The sequence below is a fragment of the Cryptomeria japonica genome, chromosome 10 (genome assembly GCF_030272615.1).
Source record: "Cryptomeria japonica chromosome 10, Sugi_1.0, whole genome shotgun sequence".
Taxonomy (NCBI): Eukaryota; Viridiplantae; Streptophyta; class Pinopsida; order Cupressales; family Cupressaceae; genus Cryptomeria; species Cryptomeria japonica.
This window is the reverse complement of record NC_081414.1, coordinates 321,456,493-321,483,211: the sequence shown is the minus strand read 5'-3', so window position 1 is coordinate 321,483,211 and position 26,719 is coordinate 321,456,493. Positions and strand designations below refer to the sequence as shown.

The following is a 26,719-nucleotide window of genomic DNA, read 5'->3' as shown; positions in this document are numbered from 1 at the left end:
ATCCTAGGAACTTATGCCATTTTGAGATAGGAGGAAACCAGATCAAGATACTTAATCTGCTATAAAAGGCACTGGTCATTGAAAATAACTAGTGAATAGGTATACCCGCCTGGGTCCTGCAGAGCCTAAAGTGAGAGAGTTAGTAACCAAATAGGTTCACTCTATAAGTTGGCCAAGTCAATTGGAGGGTTTGATCATAGGAGTTGGTATTTCCTTAGAACCTATCCAATCTATTGATTTGGGACCCAACATGGTGAATGTTTTTGTGTTTATGTTTTATTATTGTTTATTTGCTTATCTACTTATTCCACTTTGATAAGTCATGCTAACTAGCAGCAATATGATATGAAGTTTTACTTATATCAGTAAAAGAATTTGGATGTTTGTGTCATGCACAAACTTTTGGGCAAACATGAAATAATTTTATATTTAAACAACATAAAAATACTAATTATTCTATGATAAAGAAGAGATAAATAAGTTTTGTCTAACTAAGGGTTATCTCAAGCATTAAAAGAATGGGTTACTAAAGTTAATTTAAATAACTCCACCATTATAACATTACAATTTAAACTAGACTAATTATACCCCAAAAGGGTCATCGCAACTTAATTTATTAATTTAATTAATTTACCCCAATTAAATTTTCCAATTATTAATCAAGAGATATTAATTATCTCAAATAGTATTTGATTGCTCTTGGACTATTTAAAATAATGCTAACACATATTTATTGAACTTAAAATAATTAATTGACCAATAGCAATAACATTTTTAAATTCATCTATTAAAAATTAACTAAATCAATTATTAATAAAACCTAGTCAATAACCTCATTCTAATGTCGAATTAATTCCCTAAACATTAAATATTAAATATTTAGTATTTGCCATTAAACTACCTCCTCAACTAAAATTTAATCATTATACTATATAAAATTCTCATTAATAAACTCTTCTAATAAATTTACCCAATATGAGTGTAATATTACTATGCAAATAATTATTCCCCAATTTTACTATAACTCCTAAAGAGAGTCAACTAGAAAAAATAATAACTTTAAATTACATGGGGAAATTCCCATTTCAAATTTAAAAAGGGATTCCCCCCCCCCCTTTTATTATTTTACCCTTTTTTTATTATTATCTCTATTTCTAACCTAACTAGGGTTTCATTTTAAAAATTTATTAACACTCCCTCTTTTTCTTTTCTCTTTTCATTTTTATTTTACCCTAACCCAAAATTGGGTTAGGGTTTTATAACACTTTATCACACTTTCTTTTTGTTTTTGTTTTTTTGTGTGTGTGTGCAGGTGTTCATGGCGGAGGAGGTGGCCGAAGAGTTTATAGAGGGGGTCGAAGCATAGTGGTATGGTGGAGGAGTCAATGATAGGTTTGAAGAGAGGGGAACGCGGGGGTATGCAGGGGGTGGTCCGTCATGGTGGACATGCCGACAGTCAGAGGCCTTGCCCCTGTGGCTATGGGGATGCATTCCCCAAAGGCCACGGGGTCTCGGCCCTATGATTGTGGGACAACCTACCCACAATCGCAGGGGTAAGCCCTGCAGCTATGGGCGGATTTCCCCACTGGCCATGGGACCTCAACCCTGTGATTGTGGGGTGGCTTTCCCACAGTCGCAGGGGTAAGCCCTACAATTGTGGGTGACCATGGCCCCCGTGGCCCCGCCATAAGGGTTAAACCCCCAAGCATGAAGTTAGGAACCTGTTTTTTTTTGCAAAATTTTTTTTAAAAGCAATTTTTTTAAAATATTATATTTGATAGTAGCATAATATATATATATATATATATATATATATATATATATATATATATATATATATATATATATATATATATATATATATATATATATATATATATATATATATATATTTGTGTGTGTGTGTGTGTGTGTGTGTGTGTGTGTGTGTGTGTTTTCAGCCAAAAGAGGTATGAAAATTTTTGGGTGTATATTTCCAATATATGTATTTTTTTTATATGTTTATACATATATCTATTTATATATATATACTCATGCACATATATTTTTATTCTGATTTACATAATCTGATCTATTTAACCAGAATATAGAATGTTACAATATATTTGCACCAATTTAAATAATCTGTGTTTTTGAACAAAATATTAAATGAATGAAGAAAACTGATTTTAATGTCTATGAGATGCAGCACATATTTTATTTAATGTTTCTTACAACAACATATTAGATTGATGCGAAACAATAAGTATTTAGAATGTTTAACACACACACACACACACACACACACACATACATATATATATATATATATGTATGTATATGTATATGTATATGTATATGTATATGTATATGTATATGTGTGTGTGTGTATGTGTGTGTTTCTTATATTGATAAATCTACACCTTTAATTTTTTGTTACACTAACTTAGAAAATAGGTATAAATAACCTAAATAATTTATTTAACAACTACACTATTTTCATTCACATTCTTTTTGATAAATAAAACAACAAGATGAAAATTTAAGAAGATTGAAAACTAACACTTAAAAGTATTTTTCTTTCTATATTTCCTTTTTTGAAAACTTTAGACAGAAATAGCTTTTCCTATTTATTTTTAACTACATTTCTAACACTTATTTTTGCAGAATAACATAAATAACAAAATGAAACAACTTAAATATTCATCTATTTTTCTTTTCCATTTCCAACATGCTTACAATTTATTATTTAATAAAACAGAAACAAATTTCTTTTCGTCTTTTTCAAGCAATAAACAAATACATAGAAGTAACTCAAATGCCTTTTTTCCCCCTTTATTTCTTGAATGAACTAGTCAAAATAAATACATTTATTACATCATTATTTCCTTTACACAAATAGGAAGGTTACAAAATCAAGCCTCTTCATTTCTACCAAATGAGGGCTGGACAAATACAGTTTTTCTTTTTGAAACTAAATACAATAAAATAGGAACTTGCAAGTAGACTCCACTCCAATCTTTGATCCAAGTAAACCTGCAATAATATTTGTAGATTGTGCCATGGAGACTTGCCTCCCAACCTAGGCTTACATGAAGCCACTCATAAGCTAGGAGAACCAAGGCTAAATGGGATACAATCATTGAAAACAAAATACAAGAAGACTCACAACCATAGAACTCCTATCCCAAAGATAAACAAAGTCACCAAGTGATTGTTTCTTGTGGGGTGAAGGTGGACTAAGTACCTAGAGGAGAATCTACAAATAGGAGAACATAATGCCTTTGCAAGGCTACCAAGTAGAATAACCACAAGTTCAAACTTGTCCCAACATATATCCTTATGTCGCCCATGGCATACAAGCCCAAATATCCCCTTATGACCCCCATTGCATAAACATAAAAACAACAATGCAGCAACGGCCCCATAACCCTTCTGTATCACTCTCTTCCAAGAAGAGAGTCTCTACACTCTTAGACTGTCAAACAACCCTTCACCCCTAAGGATACTCTACCCTCCCCAAGGCGAGTATGGCCTTGAAACACCCAAAAACATATAACATGTAACATGCAAGAGAAATACACAAGGAACAACTCAAAACAATCTTCTCAAGCCTACAAACGAAACAACCATAGAAAAGCACAAACAATCTTTTCACATTTACAATACAACATATAAAAGGAAGTATTTCAACCAACCTTAAAAATATGCAAATGGATATGAGGAGAAGTTGTAGGAGAGCTGCCCAATCCACTATTCTTTTTCCTTCTCAAGACTTAGAAAAAAATCCAACTCCAAAAACTAGAACCGCAAACTTGAGAAATAATTATGTCTCCAAAAAATGGAGAGTGGGTGATCGAAATTCTCCATCTCAAACCATTCCCTAAGAAAACACTCCTCACTCTTTCCAATCCTCTTGGGAAGGGTGAGAGATTTTAATAGGTTGGTCTTACCAACATCTTACAAGCTCTCTATACAAGGCACCCTAAAAAGGTAAAAGAAAATGGGGAAGAACAAATATCACTCATTAGGAAGGTTGTCTAACCTAGGTAAGATCCTCAAAAGTTGCAATTCGGCAATCTTGAAAAACTCAACTTTTGAGGTGACTAGACAGTCACCAAGGAGTGGACATATGGCTAAAATTGGCCTTTACCCATAGGTATAACATATGGCCCATTAAAAATGCCCCTAACCTAACCTTAAGAGTTAGTTTAACCCTCTAGAAACTCACCCAAAGTTTACCTACGGGTCAACCTTGAGTTGACCTTTCTAATGACTCCCTATCCAAGACTTTCTTGGGACCATACTAGGATATTTTGAAAATACGTTGGTAAAACAAATTCCCTCCAAGGGACATGTCACTGCCAACTCACTTTACAACACATGTGTCAAGTGACACCACAAAATTACACAATACTTAAATACAAATGGAAATGTCCCTTTTTGGAATTAACAAATTTAACAATTTCAAAGTAAACACACATCCAAGTATAAACATTTACAAATAAAACACATTTACACATGAGGTTTTGTCTCTCCAAATAGACCACACTTGGCTTCACAAACACACATAGGTTTAGGCTTGATTCTCCAAATAGTTTCCATGGTCACTTGGATCAGTTTTCCTACACATCTCACTTTGCACATTAGTAATTCCAATTATCACATATAATATTATCATATGAAAATAATACAATTCATACATTCACATACAATTTCAATTATAATAATCAAGTTTTCAATTATCCAATAAAATCCACATCAAATAATCTACTAAATGGCATCATCATAATCATCATGAAATTTAATCATTTATAAAGCATGCATCCATAATTTATAGCATAAAAAATGAAGTACTGCAAATCAGAGATAAGTGACATACACCATATCAATATTATCCACTCACTAGATCATATAGAATCTATGTCCATAATGCATCAAAATAAAGTATCAACAACAAGTCCAAAACATGAGAAATAACTGCAATGTTATGACGGCTTAGGGTAGGGCCTCATAGTTTGTAAGTTACAAGCGATTACTATTATCTGTTGTAATAGTCAATAGGTTTAGTTTAACAGTTTTTATCTTGACAGAGATATTGCATTGATAGTTCTAAGTTCACTTTGAGAGATTGATTTTGATATTGGTGAACTTTTATCCTTTTTTCTATCTACAAATTCACCACCCCCTCCCCCTCTTAGTAGTTGACCAGATCCTTTTTCTTTCATCATACCATCACTCCCTACTACCTACTACATGCTATATTACATTGGTTGATATGCTCCAGAATGATCCTCATTGGCCCAAGATGGAAAAACACTGATGAATCAAAATAAAATGTGTAAAACCACCAGGTTGACCTCTGCTAAAGAAAATCCTCTATAAAATCCAAATGATGAAGTACGGACCAATGGGATGGTCAACAAAATGCCAATGAACAATGAAAATAACAAATTGAAGCTATGCAAGCTATGGAAATGATCCACAAGATTCGCCAAAGACAAAATAGGTCCAAGCAGTTCTAGTGTTCTAAGACATAAAATTGTCCCAGATACCGAAATCGATAAACCAACAGAAAAAGATCCAAATGTCCTATGGACTTGGGATAAGGAAGATAACCATGTCCACAAGTAAAATGTAGCTCCACAAGATCTAGTGAGAAAATGCAAGAAAATGCAAAAATAAATGTTTTTAGTTGATGCAAGATTTCCAAGAACTAGGGATGCTCCTACATCAATATACATGTAAGAGATATCAACCCCCTTCCAAGATAGTGTCTCTATGGGTACAAAATAAAATTTATTTTAAAGGTGTAGCTAGCTATAGATAATGAATATCTGAAACAAAACCAAAATATTAAATTATGTTTCCCAATGTTCACTCTCATAGGTCCAATAACTATTTCTACTTCTTAATTAATTATCGCAAACTCCATACCCTTTAATGCAAAAATAAACTTTACAACCATTATAGTCTATCACTATAGTATATATTAAGGATTTATTTACATTAATGTCTTATGTGTTCATACCCACTACTAAGAATACACTAATGGTGATGTAAGGGAGATATTGTTTGAAAGTTTGATTTAAATGTTTTGTGGAGATACAAGGTTTGAAAATGATTTTAGCCAACATTGAAATCCAAATCATTTTCATGGGGAGCTGATTTAATATCAATAAGGTTGTCTATGATAAGCTTGTGGAACAACTTGTTGTGAAGTATCCTATTAATGTTTTTGATTAGGCATTGTAATACATCCTTTGGTGCTACTTTCAAAGGATAAGTGTATAATAAGACCACATTGAAGGATAGAGGAAATTGATGTAGGAAGACATCCATCATCCTAAGATATATTTTTGGTTAGGGATGATCATTGCATGAGAAGAATCCTTTCACATTTGTCTCCCTAAAGGAAAAATGGGAAAACTTAGAGAAGATGTGGACTTTCAGAGGAAATGTGTCTCATGTGTAGTAGTAAAGGAGGAATTAGACACACTCAGAGGAGATGAAGAATTTTAGAGGAAATATGTCTTATTATACATGGAGGTTGGAAACATTTTTATATTCTCTCATGTTGTATAGATGGTTGTAAGTTCTATAGCTAGGATATCTATTGATGTATTCAATATATTCTTTCCTTGGTTAGCGAGGAGGTTTGGTGAAGGTCTTCATTAAAGTTTTCAAAGGGTTATATGTTCAACCAGGCTTGCAATGTTTCACTCTTGCTACAATTGAAGTAATAAAGGGGGGGGTGGGGTGTTTGAATTTTATATTAATTAATATAGTTTTAGGCTAATGGTTAAATAAAATAAACTAGTTTGTATGCTAGTTTTGGGGAATATATTCCCATGGCTCATTTTCAAATGGAAAAATACGAGTTTAAAAAAGTCACTAACTATAATTTAGATATTATCCCATTGAATTCAAGTCTATGTTTTAATCTATGTTCACACAAAAAAGGCCCATACATCATTTGAGATAGAAGAAGGTCTAACAACTAACTTCTACAAGGATGATTGGATTATCCTGTGATATATAGGTGAAGTTTGAATCAAATCCAAAAGGTAGATCTTAACTTGATTGGCATGAAGCTCTTGAGAAAGATCATAGTCCCTACCATCATGTTGTGAAAGATTAGGTAGGTGAGGTAGAATTAATTAAGGGAGAACATTCATATCTTTATTATTATTGTAAGTGGTATATTAATGATAAACCACATGATAATGAGATTGTTGTAAGATTTTTCTATTAAGTTTTTAGTTTTTTCTAAGATGTTTTGAAAATTTTATAAAGTAACCAGGATGTCCAAGTGTGCCTTTTAATACATTGCAAATTTCATGCCTTAAACTTCTAGGTTAGTTTTATTCTTCCCTTTCATTAGAGGCTCATGTTTTGATTTGATGAATTTTTTTATGTTGGGTTAAAACTTAACATAGTTCACCCCAATGTCAACCTTACTTTTCTTGTAATAAATTTTCTTTACTTTAAAAAGTAATCATCATTTAGACAACTTTTAATACCTCCAATTTTTTATTGTCATGCTAAATCCACAAAATTCACATTCTAGCATACCGAACATTTTTTATATTGTCATGGTTCAATACTAAATTTTTTAAAGAAAATAGAGGTTATTCCTCTATTACATCCTTAAAAATTTTGGGTTGAAAGTTCTTTAGGGAATACATTGACAATGTATGTCATAGGTGTTAATAATGACCTTTTATTCTTAAGTTGTTTTTGCCTATAAAATATGAGCCCTACACCTTTAGAGATACAATTTAGTATCTATGAAATTTACTCATTGACCATATTTAGTATTCAAATATCTCTGGTTCTCAGACTTTGGGGATTCATAATTATTATCTTGCATAAGTGTCAATCATGAAGCCAATTTACTAGCACTCATTTAGTTACATTTATTTGGCTCTAAGATTTCACGAACATCACTAATTAAGTCACTAGTACATTTGGGCCTAATTTCTGACCAAAAATTGTCGGTAGTCCGACAACACCACATCAAACTTCTGACAATTTAACCATCGAAAACTTGTTGCCGGTCTTTTCAACGATGCCATTAGCATCAGAATTCTGACAACATTATGAACTCTTTCAACGGTGGCTATATTTTCTCCCTCAGCCAAAAATTTACACAGATTACCGTTAGAATTCCGATGGATTCTATGTTTTCTCCTCGACCAATATTCGACAAGGAAGTGACATCGGATATATAGCATCCTTGTCAGATGTTTCTTTAGTTGTCATTGAAATTCTGAGGGTATTAGATGATGTGGGTCAGGTAGCTTTTTCATCGGTGATGAAAGCATTGAACTAGTTCTACTTTTAAAAATTGCATAAAACATTTTTTATTTATTTGATTCGGTGTTATTTGTAAAAAAAGATTATCAATGATGTTTCCTTTCTCCAAGAATTGTCTAGGATTTTTTCGTCAGATAATATGTAACATCCAATGACTAAATATTTTCTTTACAAATGCTTATTTTATTTAATTATCATCTGAGTGTGAATTATAATTTATATCTCTATGAAAGTAGAAGATACAAGATGAAGAATCATGTGCAAGTAAATTTCATAAAAGAAAGCAAGCAAGCATTATCTTGAATGACATGGAAACAAGCTCATCAACTGCATAGAAGAGGGCAATTGGAGAAAAGAAGAGGAAAGTCTTAAAGGGTGATAAATACATAGAGAGTATGCAATACAAACAAACAATGTCTAGAGTGTGTGATGTGACATCTCTACTTTATGTCCAAAGGGACTAACTGGTTTTGGAGTTCTTGGGAAACCTATTGGGCCACGCTTGGAGAAAATCAATGTGTTCATGCAAGGACCACCTTTTTTCTACTATGAGAATGATGTTTCTACATCGAAGGATATTTGGAAGGCAATATCCAAAAATTTCTATAGTGTGGAACCATAGTTGGCGGACTCGAAGTACTTTTCAGCTTTCAGAAGACCAAGAGGTTATGTACACAATCTCCCAATAGAAGGGTGATTTCAAGAATTACCTCTCCCCCCATGACTATTCAGGAAGCACCTCCTTTGACAAAGGACTATTGGCCTCCATGGGATCAAAGAAAAAAATTGAAGCATAGACTCTAGACGATGTGGTGGTGTCCTTCGTGAACACATTGATTTCCTCCAAGCGTGGCCCAATAGGTTTCCTAGGATCTCCAAAAATAGTTAGTCCCTCTGGATACAAATCAGAGACATCACATCACACACTCCAGACATTGTTTGTATGTATTGAATACTCTCTATGTATTTATCACCCTTTAACACTTTCCTCTTCTTTTCTCCAATTTCTCTCTTCTAGGCAGCTGATGAGCTTGTTTCCATGTCATTCAAGATAATGCATGCTTGCTTTCTTTTACAAAATTTAATTGCACATGAGTCTTCAGCTTGTATCTTTTGCTTCCACATAGATATAAATTTTAATTCACTCTTAGATGATAATTAAATAAAATAAGCATTTGTAAAGAAAAAATTTAGTCATTGGATGTTACATATTATCTGACGGAAAGATCCTAGATCCAATTCTTGGAGAAAGGAAACATCATTGATAAAAAAAAATTTCAAATAACACTGAATCAAATAAATTAAAAATGTTTCATGTAATTTTTAAAAGTAGAACTCATGCAATGCTTTCATGCACCAACGACAAAGCCGTCTGACCCACATCATTATCCATAATAGAAAAAATCACTATAATAGGCTATTATAAAGAATTAATACAAAAATATGAAAGAACATTAAATTACCATTACAAACCCATAAACCATTAAATGGTGAAAATAGATATAAATTTGTAAATTTCTCCCTACAAACACCACAACCATAACCAAAACAAAAAAATTATTACCTGCAAAAACTAAGTAGTTGGTGAGTTGCAAGTCTACAACATCTCTTAGATGATTGAACCATTTCTTAATTTTGTTCTTCTTATTAGTCAATGGATTTAGTTGCATGTACAAGTTTTCTATTTGAAGCCTTTTGTTTCCTTCTGTATCATTCTTCATGTCTATAGTATTGGATAGTTGTACAATCTGTGATGATATAATATCTATGTGACCCTTAATATCCTTATTATATTTAGGCCATTTCCTTTAAAACATGTATGCCGCCACTACATCCTTTACACTTTTCTAAAAATAAAATTATGATTTCTTGTAGTTGGATATGTGTTGTTGCACATCTAATCACCAAAACTTCTAGTCTTTTCTCTTCCACCTTCTTCTCTACTTCCTTCAATACTTTGGCTTCCAATTTGAAAGAATGTTCCTTAAATCCATTAAGCATCAATTGGTTTTTCTCTACACTTGACAAAGACTCATCCAAAAATACTTCTAGAAGTCCTTCATGAAGGACTTTCACTGCATCATTAATAAGTTATGATCCCTATATTTGAGACTTAATAAAATTCTTATGAGTAGAATGGTGAAGTTTATCACCCAAAAAAGCAATCAAGAAATCAAGCAATCAAGCATTCAATTCCAGGTGAACAAGCAATCAAGCATTCATCAAGCATTGAAGGAGAATTCAAGTTAAAGCATGACATTCATGATCAACAGTCTGCATGACATCCTAAAACCTTGTGTGAGGATTCAAGAAAGATTTGTCAAGGTATCAAGTTCAATTTTAATCATTTTTAGATTAGATCTAAGGGATCATTTTAAAGAGGGAGGAAGAGATCTTTTCCTAAAGATGTCTACCTCCAAAACTAGAGGAGATATTTAATAAAGATATCATCTTGTAAATTAAGAAATAGGCAGGAGATTAAGAATACAAACCTTCCATATTGCACACTTCAAGGTATATTCAAACCTATTTGACCTAGGAAAGCCCCCATCAACAAACCTATTTTCATCATTTTGTGTGTAGGAAATTGATTCAGGAGTTATGTGTGAGGAATTTGGCAGAGTAAATGATGACAATAAAACTCAAATTTTGATGGCATGAAAAGCAAAAGAGTAGGTCAGTTCCATACACCATCCTTTACTATTTTAAAAATATGATCGAGCAAAATATTGTGCAGTAGTAGTATGGAGTGCATTTCATCTATTTTATGCCCAAAGATTTCATCATACCACTTTCTTTTCGAAGGCGACTGATCGATTGTGCTATTTGGGTAATGCATTCCAAATAGATACAGTTGCATACCATTTATCTATCTTGAAAGTCTTTTATCCTGATGGTATTAAATTAAAGTTCTTTCTCTATTTTTTGGTGATCTCTGGAGTAGAGGTTACTTTGCATTGACCTGGGATACATTTAACTTGTGTTGTATTGCTGAAATATGTATCCTAGGTCGATGCAATGCAACCTATGCTGCACCAATACCAGATAGAAGAGAAATTAATTTAATTTAAAGCCATCAGGATAAAATGCTTTCAAGACGTATATTAGGTATAAAAGGAAGCCTACCCTATCATTTGAAGGGGTCTACCTACAATTCAAGTGATCTCTTAATTAGAAAATCAATTCAATTCCAAGTGAACAAGCAATCAAGCATTCATCAAGAATTGAAGGAGAGTTCAGGTTAAAGCACACCATTCTGCATGACCTCCTAAAACCTTGTGTGAGGATTTAAGAAAGATTCATCAAGGTATCATGTTCAATTTTAAGCATTTTTAGATTAGATCTAAAGGGGTCAATTTAAAGAGGGAGGAAGAGATCTTTTCCTAAAGATGTCTACCTCTAAAAATAGAGGAGATATTTAATAAAGATATCATCTTTTAAATTAAGAAATGGGCAGGAGATTAAGAATACAAACCTTCCATATTGCACACTTCAAGGTATATTCAATTTGACCTAGGAAAGCCCCCATCAACAAACCTATTTTTGTCATTTTTGTGTGTAGGAAATTGATTTAGGAGTTACGTGTGAAGAATTTGGCAAAGTAAATGATGACAATCAAACTCAAATTTTGATGGCATGAAAAGCAGAAGAGTAGGCTAGTTCCATACACCTTCCTTTACTATTTTAAAAATATCATCGACCAAAATATTGTGGAGCAGTAGTATGGAGTGCATTTCATCTATTTTATGCCCAAATATTTCATCATACCACTTTCTTTTCAAAGGTGATTGATCGATTGCATTGTTTGGGTAATGCATTCCAAATAGATACAGTTGCATACCATTTATCTGTCTTGAAAGCCTTTTATCCTGATGGCATTAAATTAAAGTTCTTTCTCTATTTTATGGTGATCTTTGGAGAAGAGTTTGCTTTGCATCGACCTGAGATACATTTAACTTGTGTTGTATCTGAGGAAATATTTATCCTAGGTCGATGCAACGCAACCTTTGCTCCACCAATACCAGATAGAAGAGAAAGTACTTTAATTTAAAGCCATCAGGATAAAGTGCTTTCAAGACATATATTAGGTATAAAAGGAAGCCTACCCTATCATTTGAAGGGGTCTACCTACAATTCAAGTGATCTCTTAATTATAAAATCAATTCAATTCCAAGTGAACAAGAAACCAAGCATTCATCAAGCATTGAAGGAGAATTCAAGTTAAAGCACATCATTCTGCATGACATCCTACAACCTTGTGTGAGGATTCAAGAAAGATTCATCAAGGTATCATGTTCAATTTTAAGCATTTTTAGACTAGATCTATCCTTTCCCTCAAAAGGAAAACATTATACTTCAAGGTTAATTCACAACCCAAGGTTTGACCTAGGAAAACCCCCATTAACAAACCTATTTTTCATCATTTTGTGTGTAGGAAATTGATTCAGGAGTTACATGTGAATAATTAAAGGATGACAGTCAAACTCAAATTTTGATGGCATGAAAAGCATAAGAGTAGGCCATTTCACACCTCCTAGTCCCAAGAATTTTTGATAGCCTTTTGATAGTAGATTCTGTGTACCATCCTAATCCAAAAAGCATTCATTTTGTCTACATCCAACAGGTGGAGGATCTGGTCAATCTGCACCTCCTAGTCCCAACAATTCTACTTGAACACTTTGTCACAAGAGAAGAGATATGACTTCTAGGTCTACTAAGGAGATGCTTATTATTAGTCATATGATAAGAGAAAAGAGAAGAAACGTGAATAATACTAGGTAACAAATTGTGTAATGTTGGGTGATTCATGTTACATCATGGATTTCACTGGCTAGCAAGTTGTGTTATGCTATGTGATCCATGATAGAGAGCATTAACAAACAAAACCATTTGTTCGCAAGGCAATCCAAAAACTCTACTACAAAATGGTTGTTGTAGTGACACAAAACACAAACAATAATAATAAAAAACACTTGCAAAGGTGTAAACAACAATAATAGTCACACTAGCATTAATCCATGCTATTCCAAGTAAAGAATCGCAAAAAAATAATAACCATGCCCTAGGGGGCACTATGGTACCACAACACTTCTAGTTTGAGGATATAACATAAATGAATTAACACAAGAAAAAAGGAGAGCTCATATGCCTCCCCTTAAGATGTCAACATACCTCTAGGTTGATATCTTAAGGTAGATAGTGATCAAGGCCGATAAGCACCTTCAACACCAAGAAGATACCCTTAATAAACATACATGCATTCCAAGCTCGGAAGAAAGATCCTTGTACATGCCTCATTGCTATAAGAAAGGAAGAGATAGTTGTAAAAGACATATTATGGAAACATTAAACATAATTTAAATGAAGGAAACCAAAGTAATGTAGAGAGATAAAAAAAACTCTATAGAGCAACTATTTTACATACCTCAAATACAAAATTGTAGGGTGGAACAATAAAAAATGGCAAATCAAGGAAAGAATAAAAAATCCACACCAAATTCTTATACAATGCAGTCCAGTTGAAGGATTTTCATTCAACACAAGATAGTGAAGGGGTCATTATGATGATTTATTTGAAGGTTCATAAGTTAAAGGTAGTCACTAACATATAAAGAGTGAATAAATTGAAGAGCCCGATGAATTGCCAGCATAGCATGAGGATGTATGATGTTAACAATAGCAAAATGATATTATGATGGTGGTGAAACTACAAAAAGTTTTGATCATAGTTTTATTGAGCATGAAAGCAACCACCTTGAGCTCATGAATGATAGGCATCGTGTTGTAGAGTATCAACCCTTGTTGAACAAGGGTGTCACACTTTTGAGGCTCGATCAGTGCAAGGAGACATTTTGTTATATGAAGTGGTTTCAATTAGCCATTTTGTGTATAAGTAGAGAGGAGAGGTTGATGTCTTTGTTTACTTTCCTACAAGACAATGAAAGAGGTCCTAATCAAGGAATAGACACGTCCAAGCAAGGAGAGAATTTGGATTCAAGACAATTCTACGCAAGAAAGGATATCAAGTTATAAAAGATAAAAAACAACAAAGGTAAAGTGGATCCTTAAAAAGATGAACAATTGAAAACTATTATTCTTGCTCCACAATGTAGAGACAAGAAGAACTAGGCTATTACATTGCCTCCCAAGTATGATTGCACATGAAATCGTAGTACCATGAATGACAATGAGCCCCTAATAGGTAATTAAGCTACCAATGTCATATAGCAAGATAAAAACAAAATAGGTTATAAATGTCATTTAGAAGGGATATGATGAGTGTATAACTCATTGTCACCTATTATTTAAATGTTACTAGAACTACAATAAGTTGTTTAATTTAAATCTCCAAATCATGACATTCATTAGTGGAATAGTTGATGATGCTTGAAAAAGGGATTGTCCTAATTTTGTTTATGGTTTTTTCTTCAATTTTTCAAGGGGAGAGTAAGAAAGTTGGCATTAAGAAACTCATACAAAATTATCTCTTGTTGTGATTAAAAGTTGTTGGAAAAGTCATAGATATATTAGACAATGGGGGACGGGATGTCAACAAAGGAGGAGGATAGAAACCTAAATCTTCTTTAGAAAAATGTAATGTATATTTGTCATGAACCTCCACACTTCATTGTACACATCCTAAATCATGTCCATTGCATCCATGTGTATAATTAAATGTGGTATTTAAATCATGTCTAGAGGAGTGTGTTCATTCATATTTTCAAAGTTTAAAGATCCTTAACCATCATCAAGACATGTGTTGGAAGAAGAGGTTGGAATAGATTTAGAAGAAGCTTGAATAATTGAAACATACAACTCCCTTGAGACTTTCTATTTGGATATTTAAATGTTATTCAATTCTCAATTCAAGATGCAAGTTATATTCAAGGTTATCTTTTCTTTCAAATATGTGTTATATCTTTAATATGATAAATCTGATTATAGTCTTGTATGTTGCAGATGAGAGGAGCATTTATCAATTTCAATGTCCTTCTCACAAATGTCGATTATATATATATAAGCAAGGAGGATCAAGCAATACCTTGACTGGTCATGTCTATTAGACATGACCGATCAAGATATTACTTGATCGCACCTTTTGAATTATCATGTATTTACCAATTGGTGTATATCACTTAACAGACCACCCGACACTTAATCGACATGTCTATCATATGCAAGACAATCGATACTAATCGATATGTATTAGTTAATCCCAATAACAATCAATGTTCATAGTTCGATATTAATTAGAGTGAATTGGTTAAGCCCGATAACAATCGGTGTTCATAGTTAATATGTTAACCGATATTAATCAGAGTGGATTGGTTTTAATGTAAACCGATACCAATTGGTATTCTGTGCTATGAGATTTACAACTGATGATTATCGGTACTTAAGCATTGATTGAACTTTGGAAGTATGGTTGAATATATACAAATTTAAGAATGATCATCAAATGAAGGAACAATAGCTTGAAGTCTTCATCATAGTTTATCGATAGGATAGATGATTGAATGAGAGACTTCATTTATCTCTCATTCAGTCATTTATCTTACCGAGGCTATCATGCATTAACAAGATAGAGGGACCTTATATCAAATTAAGGAAGGCATGAGAGTGATATATGTATTAGTGTAATTGTTATTCTTTTTGAATATTTATCCTTAGTATAATATTGGAAATAGTATCTTATACTAATTAGAGAGTCGTAATTAGGATATTTTCCCATTTTTAGTTGTTGATCTCAATATTTAAGACACAAATGATTTTCATCATTTCTTTTCTTTATGTGGAATATATATCTAATGTAATTATTTATATTTTTAATAAGAAAATAAATTTATTGTAGTAATCATGTGGTTTTTTAATTTTATCTCTTGTATAAGAGAAAGTATTGAAGATCATACCTCTAACATCGCTTTATTTTGGATGATTAACAAAATTCCTCTCTTATTTATCCTATGATAGATGTTCATACCTTGATAAAAAACTTCCAATTTTTGTGAGGCAGTCTGTCAAATAGTCGGCATACCATTTCAAAGCTCCCATTTTCGTACAGGATGGGGGATGTTGACAAAGCTTTACACCTATGCACACACCAACAGAGAATCAGAAGCTTTGCTCAGGAAGACCATTTCAAGGCTCTTTATCTTTCTTTGCTCAGGATCACCATTCATTTCTAGTAGGACTCAAGCGTTGATTTCGAATAGATATGGTCTCTATTCAATAGATTCTCTAGTTGTAGATCTAGATGTAAAGTCAGTTTCATATCCCCTAGATGTTGATCAAGCATATCCATATCCAATGGCAGAGGGGCAAGAGGATCTGCCAGAAGCAGATCAAGTTGGATATTAAAATGTTGTTGATCTAGTTATCCACCCAGTAGAACCATCAGCATCCAAACAGTTGATCGGATTGCTATAGCTAGGTAGCGAACCTCCTTCTCTTATTACTAAACTTCACTAATTTGATCTGCTTCAACCTAGCTCTACCCATCCCATGCCTTTGCCCCTGTCCCTCTCTCCCTTGCAGGTCCACTTCGAGGCCTGGATGACCCAGAAAAAACCAATCAATCGTGGCATTACGTAGACACAACCTCTCCTCTATTGTTGGGGTTTGACAAAGGTGGAACTGTGAAGAGCCAATCTAGGTCACGGTTCATGCTTACTATGGGCAGGAGTATGCTATTGGGGCAGCAACATGAGAATGGGAAGAGGCCACGAAAATGTTTTGAAATGTCTTGGTCTTTCTTTTTTTTTAAGAAATGCCCGCTGTCGTTGGAATTTTGATGAACGCAGGTAATTTTTGTAAAAAACACAAATGTCATTGCCAATTCCTTCTCTACCAAAAACATATATTGAATTATCATCGGAATTCCGACGAATGCAGACAATTTTTCAAAAAAAATTCAAATTTGTTCACAATATACCTTCTCCGTCGAAAACCTCCATCTGAATTTTAGACCAAATGTCTTAGTGAGTACCCCATAAATGGTGGATCTAAATCTCAAACTAAATCTATCTTTTGAAATCAACTTTTAAATTTCAAGAGCTTTCCCTTCCCCGATAATAACTTGATCAACATGTATCTTGATATAATGAAACATTATACCTTGGCGTATTTTTTTGGTTTATTTATTTCTTTAGTATAGAGGTAAACTTTTTAGAAAGTCTCATCTAGCCTTAGTGTAATACCTTGATTAGATTCCTAAACCTTGTCTTTAGTTATAGATACGCATGCTATTTTCTAACACCTTGATTTTAATCTACTCTTCTATTTTATCCTTCTAAGATTTTGTATTATTTCTTACACTTAATCCAATATATTTATTTGAGGTCACTTAAAAATTTTACAGACATATGTTATTATTCAATATTTATGAATCACAGACTTATATAAATGATTTTTATATATCTTGTTAAATTCCTATTGTATTTGCATGGTATTTTATAAAAGTCATGTTAAAATTCACCATCTAGGGAAATGAGGTACACATGTAAGAGATATCAACTCCCTTCCAGGATAGTGTCTCTATTGGTACAAAAAAAAAGATTATTTAAAATGTATAGCTAGCAAGAGATACTGAATTTATAAAACCAAACTAAAATATTAAATTATGATGCCTAATTTTCACCTTGATAGGTCTAATAATTGTTTCTACATCTTAATTGATTGTTGCAAACTCCATACCGTCTAATTCCAAATAAAACTTTACAACCATGATGGTTTATCACTGTAGTATAAATTAAAGATTTGTTTACATTAATGCATTATATGTTCATACCCACTACAAAGAATGTACTAATGGTGATGTAAGGGAAATATTCTATGAATGTTCAATTTAATTTTTTTATGGAAATACAATGTTTGAAAATGATTATACCCAGCATTGAACAAATAATTTTCATGGGGACCTGATTTAACATCAATAAGGTTTTACATGATAAACCTGCTAAGAACTTGTTGTAAAGTTTCCTATGAATTTTTTTATTAGGCATTGTAATACATCCTTTGGTGCTACTTTTTGAGGATACGTGTAAAGTAAGATCACATCAAAAGATAGAGGAAATTGATGTAGGAGGATATATATCATCCTAAGATAGATTCTTAGTTAGGGATGATCATTGCATGAGAAGAATCCTTTCACATTTGTCACCCTAATGAAAAGAGGGGAATGCTTGGAGGAGATGAAGACTTTCAGAGGAAAGGAGTGTCATGTGTAGTACTAGAGGTGACATTAGACACACTCAGAGTAGATGAGGAAGTTTAGAAAAACTATGTCTCATTGTGCACGGAGGTTGGAAACATTTTTTATGTTCTCTCATGTTGTGTAGATGGTTGCAAGTTATATAGTTAGGAGATCCACTGTGTATTAAGTCTAGTATTTCTTGGGTTAGTGATGAGGATTGGTTAATGTGCTTCATCAAAGTCTCTAAAAGGGTTGTGTTAAACCCTTGCAATGTTCCACTCTTGTTCGAATTAATGTAATAAGGGGGAATGTTTGAATTTTTACATTAATTAATATAATTTTAGATTAATAGTTAAATAAAATAAAATAGTTTGTATGTTATTTTTTGGGAAGACATTCCCATACGTGGTTTTCATATGTAAAAATTCAGATTTAAAAAATTCATTAACTATAATATTAAATTACTCCATTGAATTCAAGTCTTTGTGTTTTATCCATGTTCACACCTGTGTAAGGCTTATACATCATTTAGGCTAGAATAAGGCTTGACATATATCTTCTACAAGGATCCTTGGATCATCCTATTGTACATATGCGAAGTTTGAATCAAATTCAAATATGAGATATTAATTGCAGTAGCACGAAGCTCTTCAAAACAATCATATTCCCTACCAACACGTTGTGAAAGATGAGGGAGGCAGGGTAGAAAAGGTTGAAATCTTTTTTATTGTTGCCAGTGTTATATGTATGAGAAACCACATGATAATGAGATTGGTGTAAGATGTTTCTATTAATTTTGGAGGTTTTATCACGATGTTTTTAAAATTTTAGAAAGTTAGCAAGATGTCTAAGTGGGTCTTCAATACCATACAAATTTCATGCTTCCATCTTCTAGGCTATTTTCTTCCTTGTCTTTCATTAGAGGTTCATGTTTCTATTTGAATAATTTTTTTATGTGGGGTTAAAAATTAAGATAGATCACCCCAATCTCAACGTTAGTTTTCTTGCAATCAATTTTATTTAGTTTTATAAGTAGTCATGGTCTGTCATTCAGAGAGTTTAATGCCTCCAATTTTTCATTGTCACACCAAACCACCAAAACTCACATCCTATCTTACCCGAAAAAAATTACATTGTCATGATTCAATACTAAATTTTTTGAAGAAAAGAGAGGCTCTTCTTGCATGACATCCTTAAAGATTTTGGGTTTAAAATTTCTATAGGGAATAGATTTACCAAGAATGTCATAGGTATTAATAATGAAATTTGATTCTTGAAGTTTTTTTTTCCTATAAATTTATCAGCCCTAGAACTTTAGAGATACAATCTAGTATCTATAAAATCTAGTCCTTGAACATATTTAGTCTTCAAATATATTTGCTTCTTAGACTTTAGGGATTCATAAACATGGCATTGAATAAGTGTTAATCATGAATCCTATTCCTTAGTACTAATTTGGTTTCATATTCTTTTGGACTAAGAATATAGAAAGCTCACTAGTTAAGTAGCCCATAAGTGGTGGGTCTAAATCCCAAACCAAAACTATCTTTTCAAATCAATTTTTAAATTTTAAGAGCTTTTTCTTTCCTAATAATATCTTGCACATGTTTCTTGATATTATGAGACATGATATCTTGGTGTATTTTATTCGTTTAGTTATTTCTTAATTATAGAGGTAAACTTTTCAAAAAGTATCTACTAGCCTTATTGTAATATCTTGATTGGATTCCTAAACCTTGTCTTCCCTTATGGATATACATGAGGTTTCCTAACACATCAACCTTAATATACTTTATTCTCTTTCTCTTCTAAGATTTTGTATTCTTTCATACACTTAATCCAATCTATTTATTTGAGGTTACTTGGAATTTATATAAACATGTGCTATTATTAGATATTTAAGAATCCTAGACTTGTATAAATGATTTTTGTATAACTTATGAAATTCCTATTATATTTGCATGAATTCTTTATAAATTTCATCTTATAAAACTCACCATCTAGGAAAATTAGGTACAAATGTAGGCGATATCAAACCCCTTGCAAGATAGTGTCACTACAAGTACAAAAAACTAAATTATTTCAAATGTATAGCTAGCTAGAAATACTAAATTTTGGAAACCAAACTAAAATGTTAAATCATGTTGCCCAATGTTCACTCTCATAGGTCTGATACTTGTTTCTACCTCTTAATTAATTGTCGTAAATTTCATAATGTTTAATGCCAAAATAAACTTTCCAACCATGATAGTGTATCACTATAGTATAAATTAAAGATTTATTTACATTAATGTGTTATGTGTTCATACCCAGTACTAGCAATGTACTAATGGTGATGTAACTGAGATATTGTGTAAATTCTTGCTTTAATTTTGTAACATAGATCCAAGGTTTGAAAATGATTTTACCCAAAATTGAAGTCCAAATCATTCTCATGGGGACCTAATTTAACACCAATAAGGTTTTATATGATACTTTCAAAGAAATTGTTGTGAAGGGTCCTGTGATTTTTCTATTAGGCATTGTAATAGATTCTCTTGTACTACTTTTCAAGGACAAGTTAATAATAAGAACACATTGAAGGATAGAGGAAATTGCTATAAGAGGATATCTATCATTCTAAGATAAATTATTGGTTAGGGATTATCACTGCATGAGAAGTATCCTTTCACATTTGTCTCCCTAAAGAAAAGATGAGAACACTTGGAGGAGATGTGGAATTTTAGAGGAAAGGTGTCTCATGTCAAGTACTACAGGAGGCATTAGACTACACACTCAAAGGAGATGAGGAAGTTTAGATAAAATATGTCTCATTGTGCATGGAGGTTGGAAAGATTTTTATGCTCTCTCATGTTGTGTAGATGGTTATAAGTTATATAGTTATCTCATCCACTGATGTATTCAGTCTGGTATTTCTTGGGTTAGTGAGGAGTATTGGCGAAGGTTCTTCATCTAACTCTCCAAAAGGGTTGTGTTCAACCATTGCAATGTTCCAATCTTGTTTGAATTAATGTAATAAGAGGGGAATGCTTGATTTTTATATTAGTCAATATAGTTTTAGGTTAATAGTTAAATAAAATAAAGTAGTTTGTATATTAGTTTTAGGGAAGGTATTTGAATAGGTGGCTTTTATATGCAAAAATATGGATTTTAATGAGTCATTAACTATAATATAAAATTATTCAATTTAGTTCAAGTCTTTCTTTGTAATCTAAAATCACAGAAGCAAGGCTTATTCATCATTCGATCTAGACAAAGGTCTGAGATCTATCTTCTACAAGGATCCTTGGATCATCCCATGGTACATATGTGAAGTTTGAATTAAATTCGAAAGGGTGATCTTAATTGGACTAGAAATAAGCTCCTCAAAATGATCATAGTCTCTAACAACATGTTGCGAAAGATGAGGGAGTCAAGGTAGAAAAGGTTGAGGGAGAACATTTGTATCTTTTTTATTGTTCCTAGTTTTATATATATGAGAAACCACATGATAATGAGATTGTCGTAAGTTTTTTGTATTAAGTTTGTAGGTTTTAGTAAGATGTTTTTCAAATTTTAGAATGTAACCAGGATGCCTAAGTGGGTCTTTAATACCTTACAAATTTCATGCCTTTGAGGCTAGTTTTCTCCTTGTCTTTCATTAGAGGTTCATGTTTTGATTTGAAGAAATTTTTTATGTAGGATTAAAAATTAAGATACTTCATCCCAATATCAATATTAATTAGTTTTCTTATAATGAATTTTATTTAGTTTTAGAAGTAATCATGTTTTATCATTTTGAGAGCTTAGTGCCTCCAATTTTTCATTGTCATGCTAAGTCCCCAAAACTCATACACTAGCATATGCAATTGTTTTTGCATTGTCATGATTCAATACTAAAAATTTTAAAGAAAAGAGAGGATTTTCCTCCATGACATCCTTAAATATTTAGGGTTTAAAGTTATTTATAGAATACATTGACCAATCATGTCAAACGTGTTTAATAATGACCTTTGATTTTTAAGGTTTTTTTTGCCTATAAAAGTATGAGCCCTAGAATTTTAGAGATACAATCTAGGATCCATGAAATCTAGTCATTGATCACATTTAGTCTTCATATATATTTGGTTCTCAGACTTTAGGGATTCATAAACATAATGTTGCATAAGTGCTAATCATGAATCCTATTCCTTAGCACTTAAATTTGGTTTCATAAATCTTTGGGTTTAAGATTTTAGGAAGCTCGCTAATGAAGTACCCTGCAAGTGGTGGGTCTAAATCCCAAACCAAAACTATCTTTTGAAATCAAATTTTAAACTTTAAGAGTTTTTGCTTCCTTGATAATATCTTGCACAACATGTATCTTGATATTATGAAACATGATATCTTGGTGTATTTTCTTGGTTTAATTATTTCTTAAGTATAGGGTTAAACTTTTCAAAAAGTATTTGCTAGCCTTATTGTAATATCATGATTAGATTCCTAAACCTCGTCTTCCCTAATAGATATGGATGAAGTTTCCTAGCACCTTGATCTTAATCTACATTGTTCTCTTATCCTTCTAAGATATTGTATTATTGCATACACTCAATCCAATCTATTTATTTTAGGTTACTTGACATTTATAGAAACATGTGTTATTATTAGATATTTATGAATCTTAGACTTGTATAAATAATTTTTATATCACTTACGAAAATCCTATTGTTTTTGCATGTTTTGTTTATTCACCATCTAAGGAAATGAGGAACAAATGTAAGAGATATCAACCCCCTTCCAAGATAGTGTCTCTATGGGTACAAAGAAAAATATTATTTGAATTATATAGATTGCTGGAGATACTAAATTTTGGAAACCAAACAAAAATATTAAATTATGTTGCCCAATGTTCACTCTGATAGGTCCAATAATTGTTTCTACCTCTTAATTTAGTGTCACAAGTCCACACCCTCTAATGTCAAAATAAACTTTACAACCATGATAGTCTACAAGTTTGATATAGGTACACAATAGAAAAACAAAAAGTCCCCTCATTGCTTCCAATTAACCTCAACTATTGACATCACCTCTAAAAACTTAATTTAAGTATTCTAGAAAATTCATATGGCTTAATTTGGAATATAATGAATTGTAGTGACATCTATAATTTATTTTTTATTTAATTGTATAAACAAAGTAACTATTTAAGACCCATTGATGCAACATTGTTCTACTTTCCTCCAATGATGTGCCTATATCAATCTATTAACTTCATCCCATAGCTTCTCAATAAAATACAATTTGTTCTCTTGTCAATCATAAAGTGTTCCTTCTTAATATCCTACACATTTATTTTTAGTGTTTAAGTTCTTCCAAAGAAGCCACTATAGGACATTCTTATGAAAATTGATATTTTCCTCCAGTCTACCAATGGAGCCTTTACAATTCATACATTGAAGCAACTATACATATGTATATTATTAGAATTCCATAAGAACATTTGTTTATTTTCCATAGAATCACTATCCTTGAGGACCTAAGCATTTCTATAGGAAAGAGAATAAAGGAGCTAGTATCCTTAGTAGGGTAGCAAGGAAGGTAGGCTAGAAGCTAAAAGAGAAAATATTGTCTAAACAACATGTTATGGTAAAGGTTCCACATTAAAGATTAAACTAAGATTTTTTCAATTTGATACGACACTTGCAATATAATATTGTTGACTTTAAAAAAAAAACAAATAAAATGTATTTTAAAAAGGGTGGTTGCGATGTCATTGATTTGTACAACTTTTTTACACTTGAATGAAAGTATTCGCCATAACCTCAAATAAGTTCATCACATGTGAATCAAAAAATAATTAAACTTCCCATATCTTCTACTATGACAGTCCCTTGCAACCTTGATAACGAGTAGTTAATTGAGTAGTTAACCCTCTCTTGAATATTTAATTAACACGCAGGTCACGTTCGGTGACTTTTAATCAATCAAGACTAGTTGTTGAGACATATGGTCCGCATATTCACTCCTCCTTTCCTCCATTGATAAATTCACATCTTCAATTCCACGAGAGCTCGGTATTCTGTATAACACAGAGATATTGAGAGTAAACGTGCGGAGACGCTTGGAAGAATAGAAGGAAATGGTGAAAATTCTTTTGGTGGTTTTTCTATTTATTCTAACTGGTGCAGCTTATGAGTCTTCTATTAAACACACTCATAGGCCAGCACTGGCAGATGGTCTGTCGTGGACATTTTACAATGAAAGCTGTCCCAACGTGGAGGCCATTGTTAAGGCAACACTTGCGTCTTTTCTGGATAAAAATGTCACTCAAGCTCCCGGTGTGTTAAGACTCCTTTTTCATGACTGCTTCGTCCAGGTATGCATGCTCTACTAAATTGTTTCAACATTCAGAAAATTTATCAGCGAAATTTCTGTTTTGAAAAATTTCCTCTAAAGATTTCGACAATCCCATTAGTTTCCTTGGACAGGGGTGCGATGCATCCATTTTGTTAAATGGAACAGGCAGTGAGCTGGAAGATTCTCCAAATTTGACAATAAGAAAGGAGGCGGTGAAGATAATTGAAGTAATAAAGTATGCAGTTGAAGCTGATTGCCCTAGAACTGTGTCCTGTGCGGACATCTTAGCATTAGCAGGCTCCTACGCAGTATACATGGTACGCAATAACTCATTTTAATGCATCCTGAAATAGTTTATACGAACTCTCTTTGAAATATACCGACAGCCAAAATGGCAACTACAGTTTAGTCTGTTCATAGCTATTTGTAGTGGCTCTCTCCCTGTTTATTGCAATCCCTAGATAATTTGAATGAAATATAAAAGTTATCAAGTCTTGTCAACAGGCGGGAGGACCGGAGATTCCAGTACCACTTGGCAGGAGAGACAGCCTCACAAACGCTAATTCGAGTGTAGTAGTGGACAGTCTTCCCAGAACAGAATCAAATTTGTCTGCATTAATGGCTCTCTTCGCTGAAAAAGGTTTCACTGATATTGCCGAGCTTGTAGTACTTTCAGGTTAGTTTGCTGGCGGCATAGTCCACACGTGATTTAACAACTAACGGGAACCCTGCCATCTTTACTTAAAAGAGGATTAACAATCCAAAAAATTTGGTATCTAATATTTGTAACTTGAAGGTTTGGGCAAATCTCTTTTCCAGGTGGTCATACATTTGGTATCTCTCATTGCGTGTCCTTCGCCTACAGACTTTACCCAACACAGGATTCCACTCTGAATGAGAGTTTTGCAGAGGAACTTTACCTCACATGCCCGTCTTCTACCACTGTCAACACCACTAATCTGGACATTCGCACTCCAAATTTGTTCGACAACAAGTACTACGTGAATCTAGAGAATGGTGAAGTATTGTTTGCATCTGACGAGAGCCTCTCCACTGATTCCCGCAGTAGTGAAATAGTTGCAAGCTTTGCAACAAATGAGACTCTCTTCTTCGAAAGATTTGTGGCTGCCATGGTAAAGATGGTTCAGCTTGATGTGCTGACAGGAAGCGAAGGGGAGGTCCGCAAGTTTTGTTCAGTTTCTTCTTCCTCTTCCTCTACATATTCCACCATCGATGCGGGAGACCGATTCTCTTCCTCCTATTGATATGTTTGAATGGCTATAGTTACTTGTGGTACTAAAGGCTTACGATTTGGTATAATGTGATCGTGCCAGTGCTTCCTCATTCCTCTCATCTGCCAAGAATCGGGCACGATCTCTAATTTTTTTTGTTATCGCAAAAGAAAATAAACTCCTTTTCAGTGTAGTTTAGATTGATTTAGTAATATTTCAAAATAAATTTCAAATTATCAAAAGAGTCGTTATCCAAAGATTATCAAGATGATAACACAATGGAAAATGAAGGATCAAATTCCCGTTTCAAAGGAGTCCTTTCCTTCTGTTCACCAGGTTCAGAAAAAAGACATTAGGATTTGGGGACCCTTGTCGTGAGATAAAACAGTAAAACTACCCTGACTTTGGGTGGGTTTTCACTCTGTCCTTGGGCTGTGTTATTGTAAGGTTTTGTTCTTCCTTGGTTTTTGATTTATTATGTAGTTGCTGTTTGGTGTCTTATTGGACGTATTGTTTTATCTTTCTCTTTGTATAAGGTAAGGGCCAATTCAAATCATGCTTAATAAAAAATAAGTTGATAAATATTCATATGTTATCTTTACTATAAAATTATAAATAAGTATTTTTTATTACAACACAAAAATAATGGGTGTCAATTCAATAATTATTACAATTAAATAAA

General features: G+C 32.8%; 1 protein-coding gene across 1 annotated transcript; it reads left to right on the top strand.

Moving 5' to 3' along the window:
- The first annotated feature begins 24,545 nt into the window (after positions 1–24,545).
- Positions 24,546–26,508, top strand: LOC131076092 (peroxidase 12). The gene is made up of 4 exons (XM_058013138.1): positions 24,546–24,824; positions 24,937–25,122; positions 25,310–25,481; positions 25,625–26,508. The coding sequence occupies exons 1-4, from the start codon at positions 24,588–24,590 to the stop codon at positions 26,068–26,070; spliced, it is 1,041 nt and encodes a 346-aa protein (XP_057869121.1). The 5' UTR covers positions 24,546–24,587; the 3' UTR covers positions 26,071–26,508.
- The last annotated feature ends 211 nt before the right edge of the window (positions 26,509–26,719 follow it).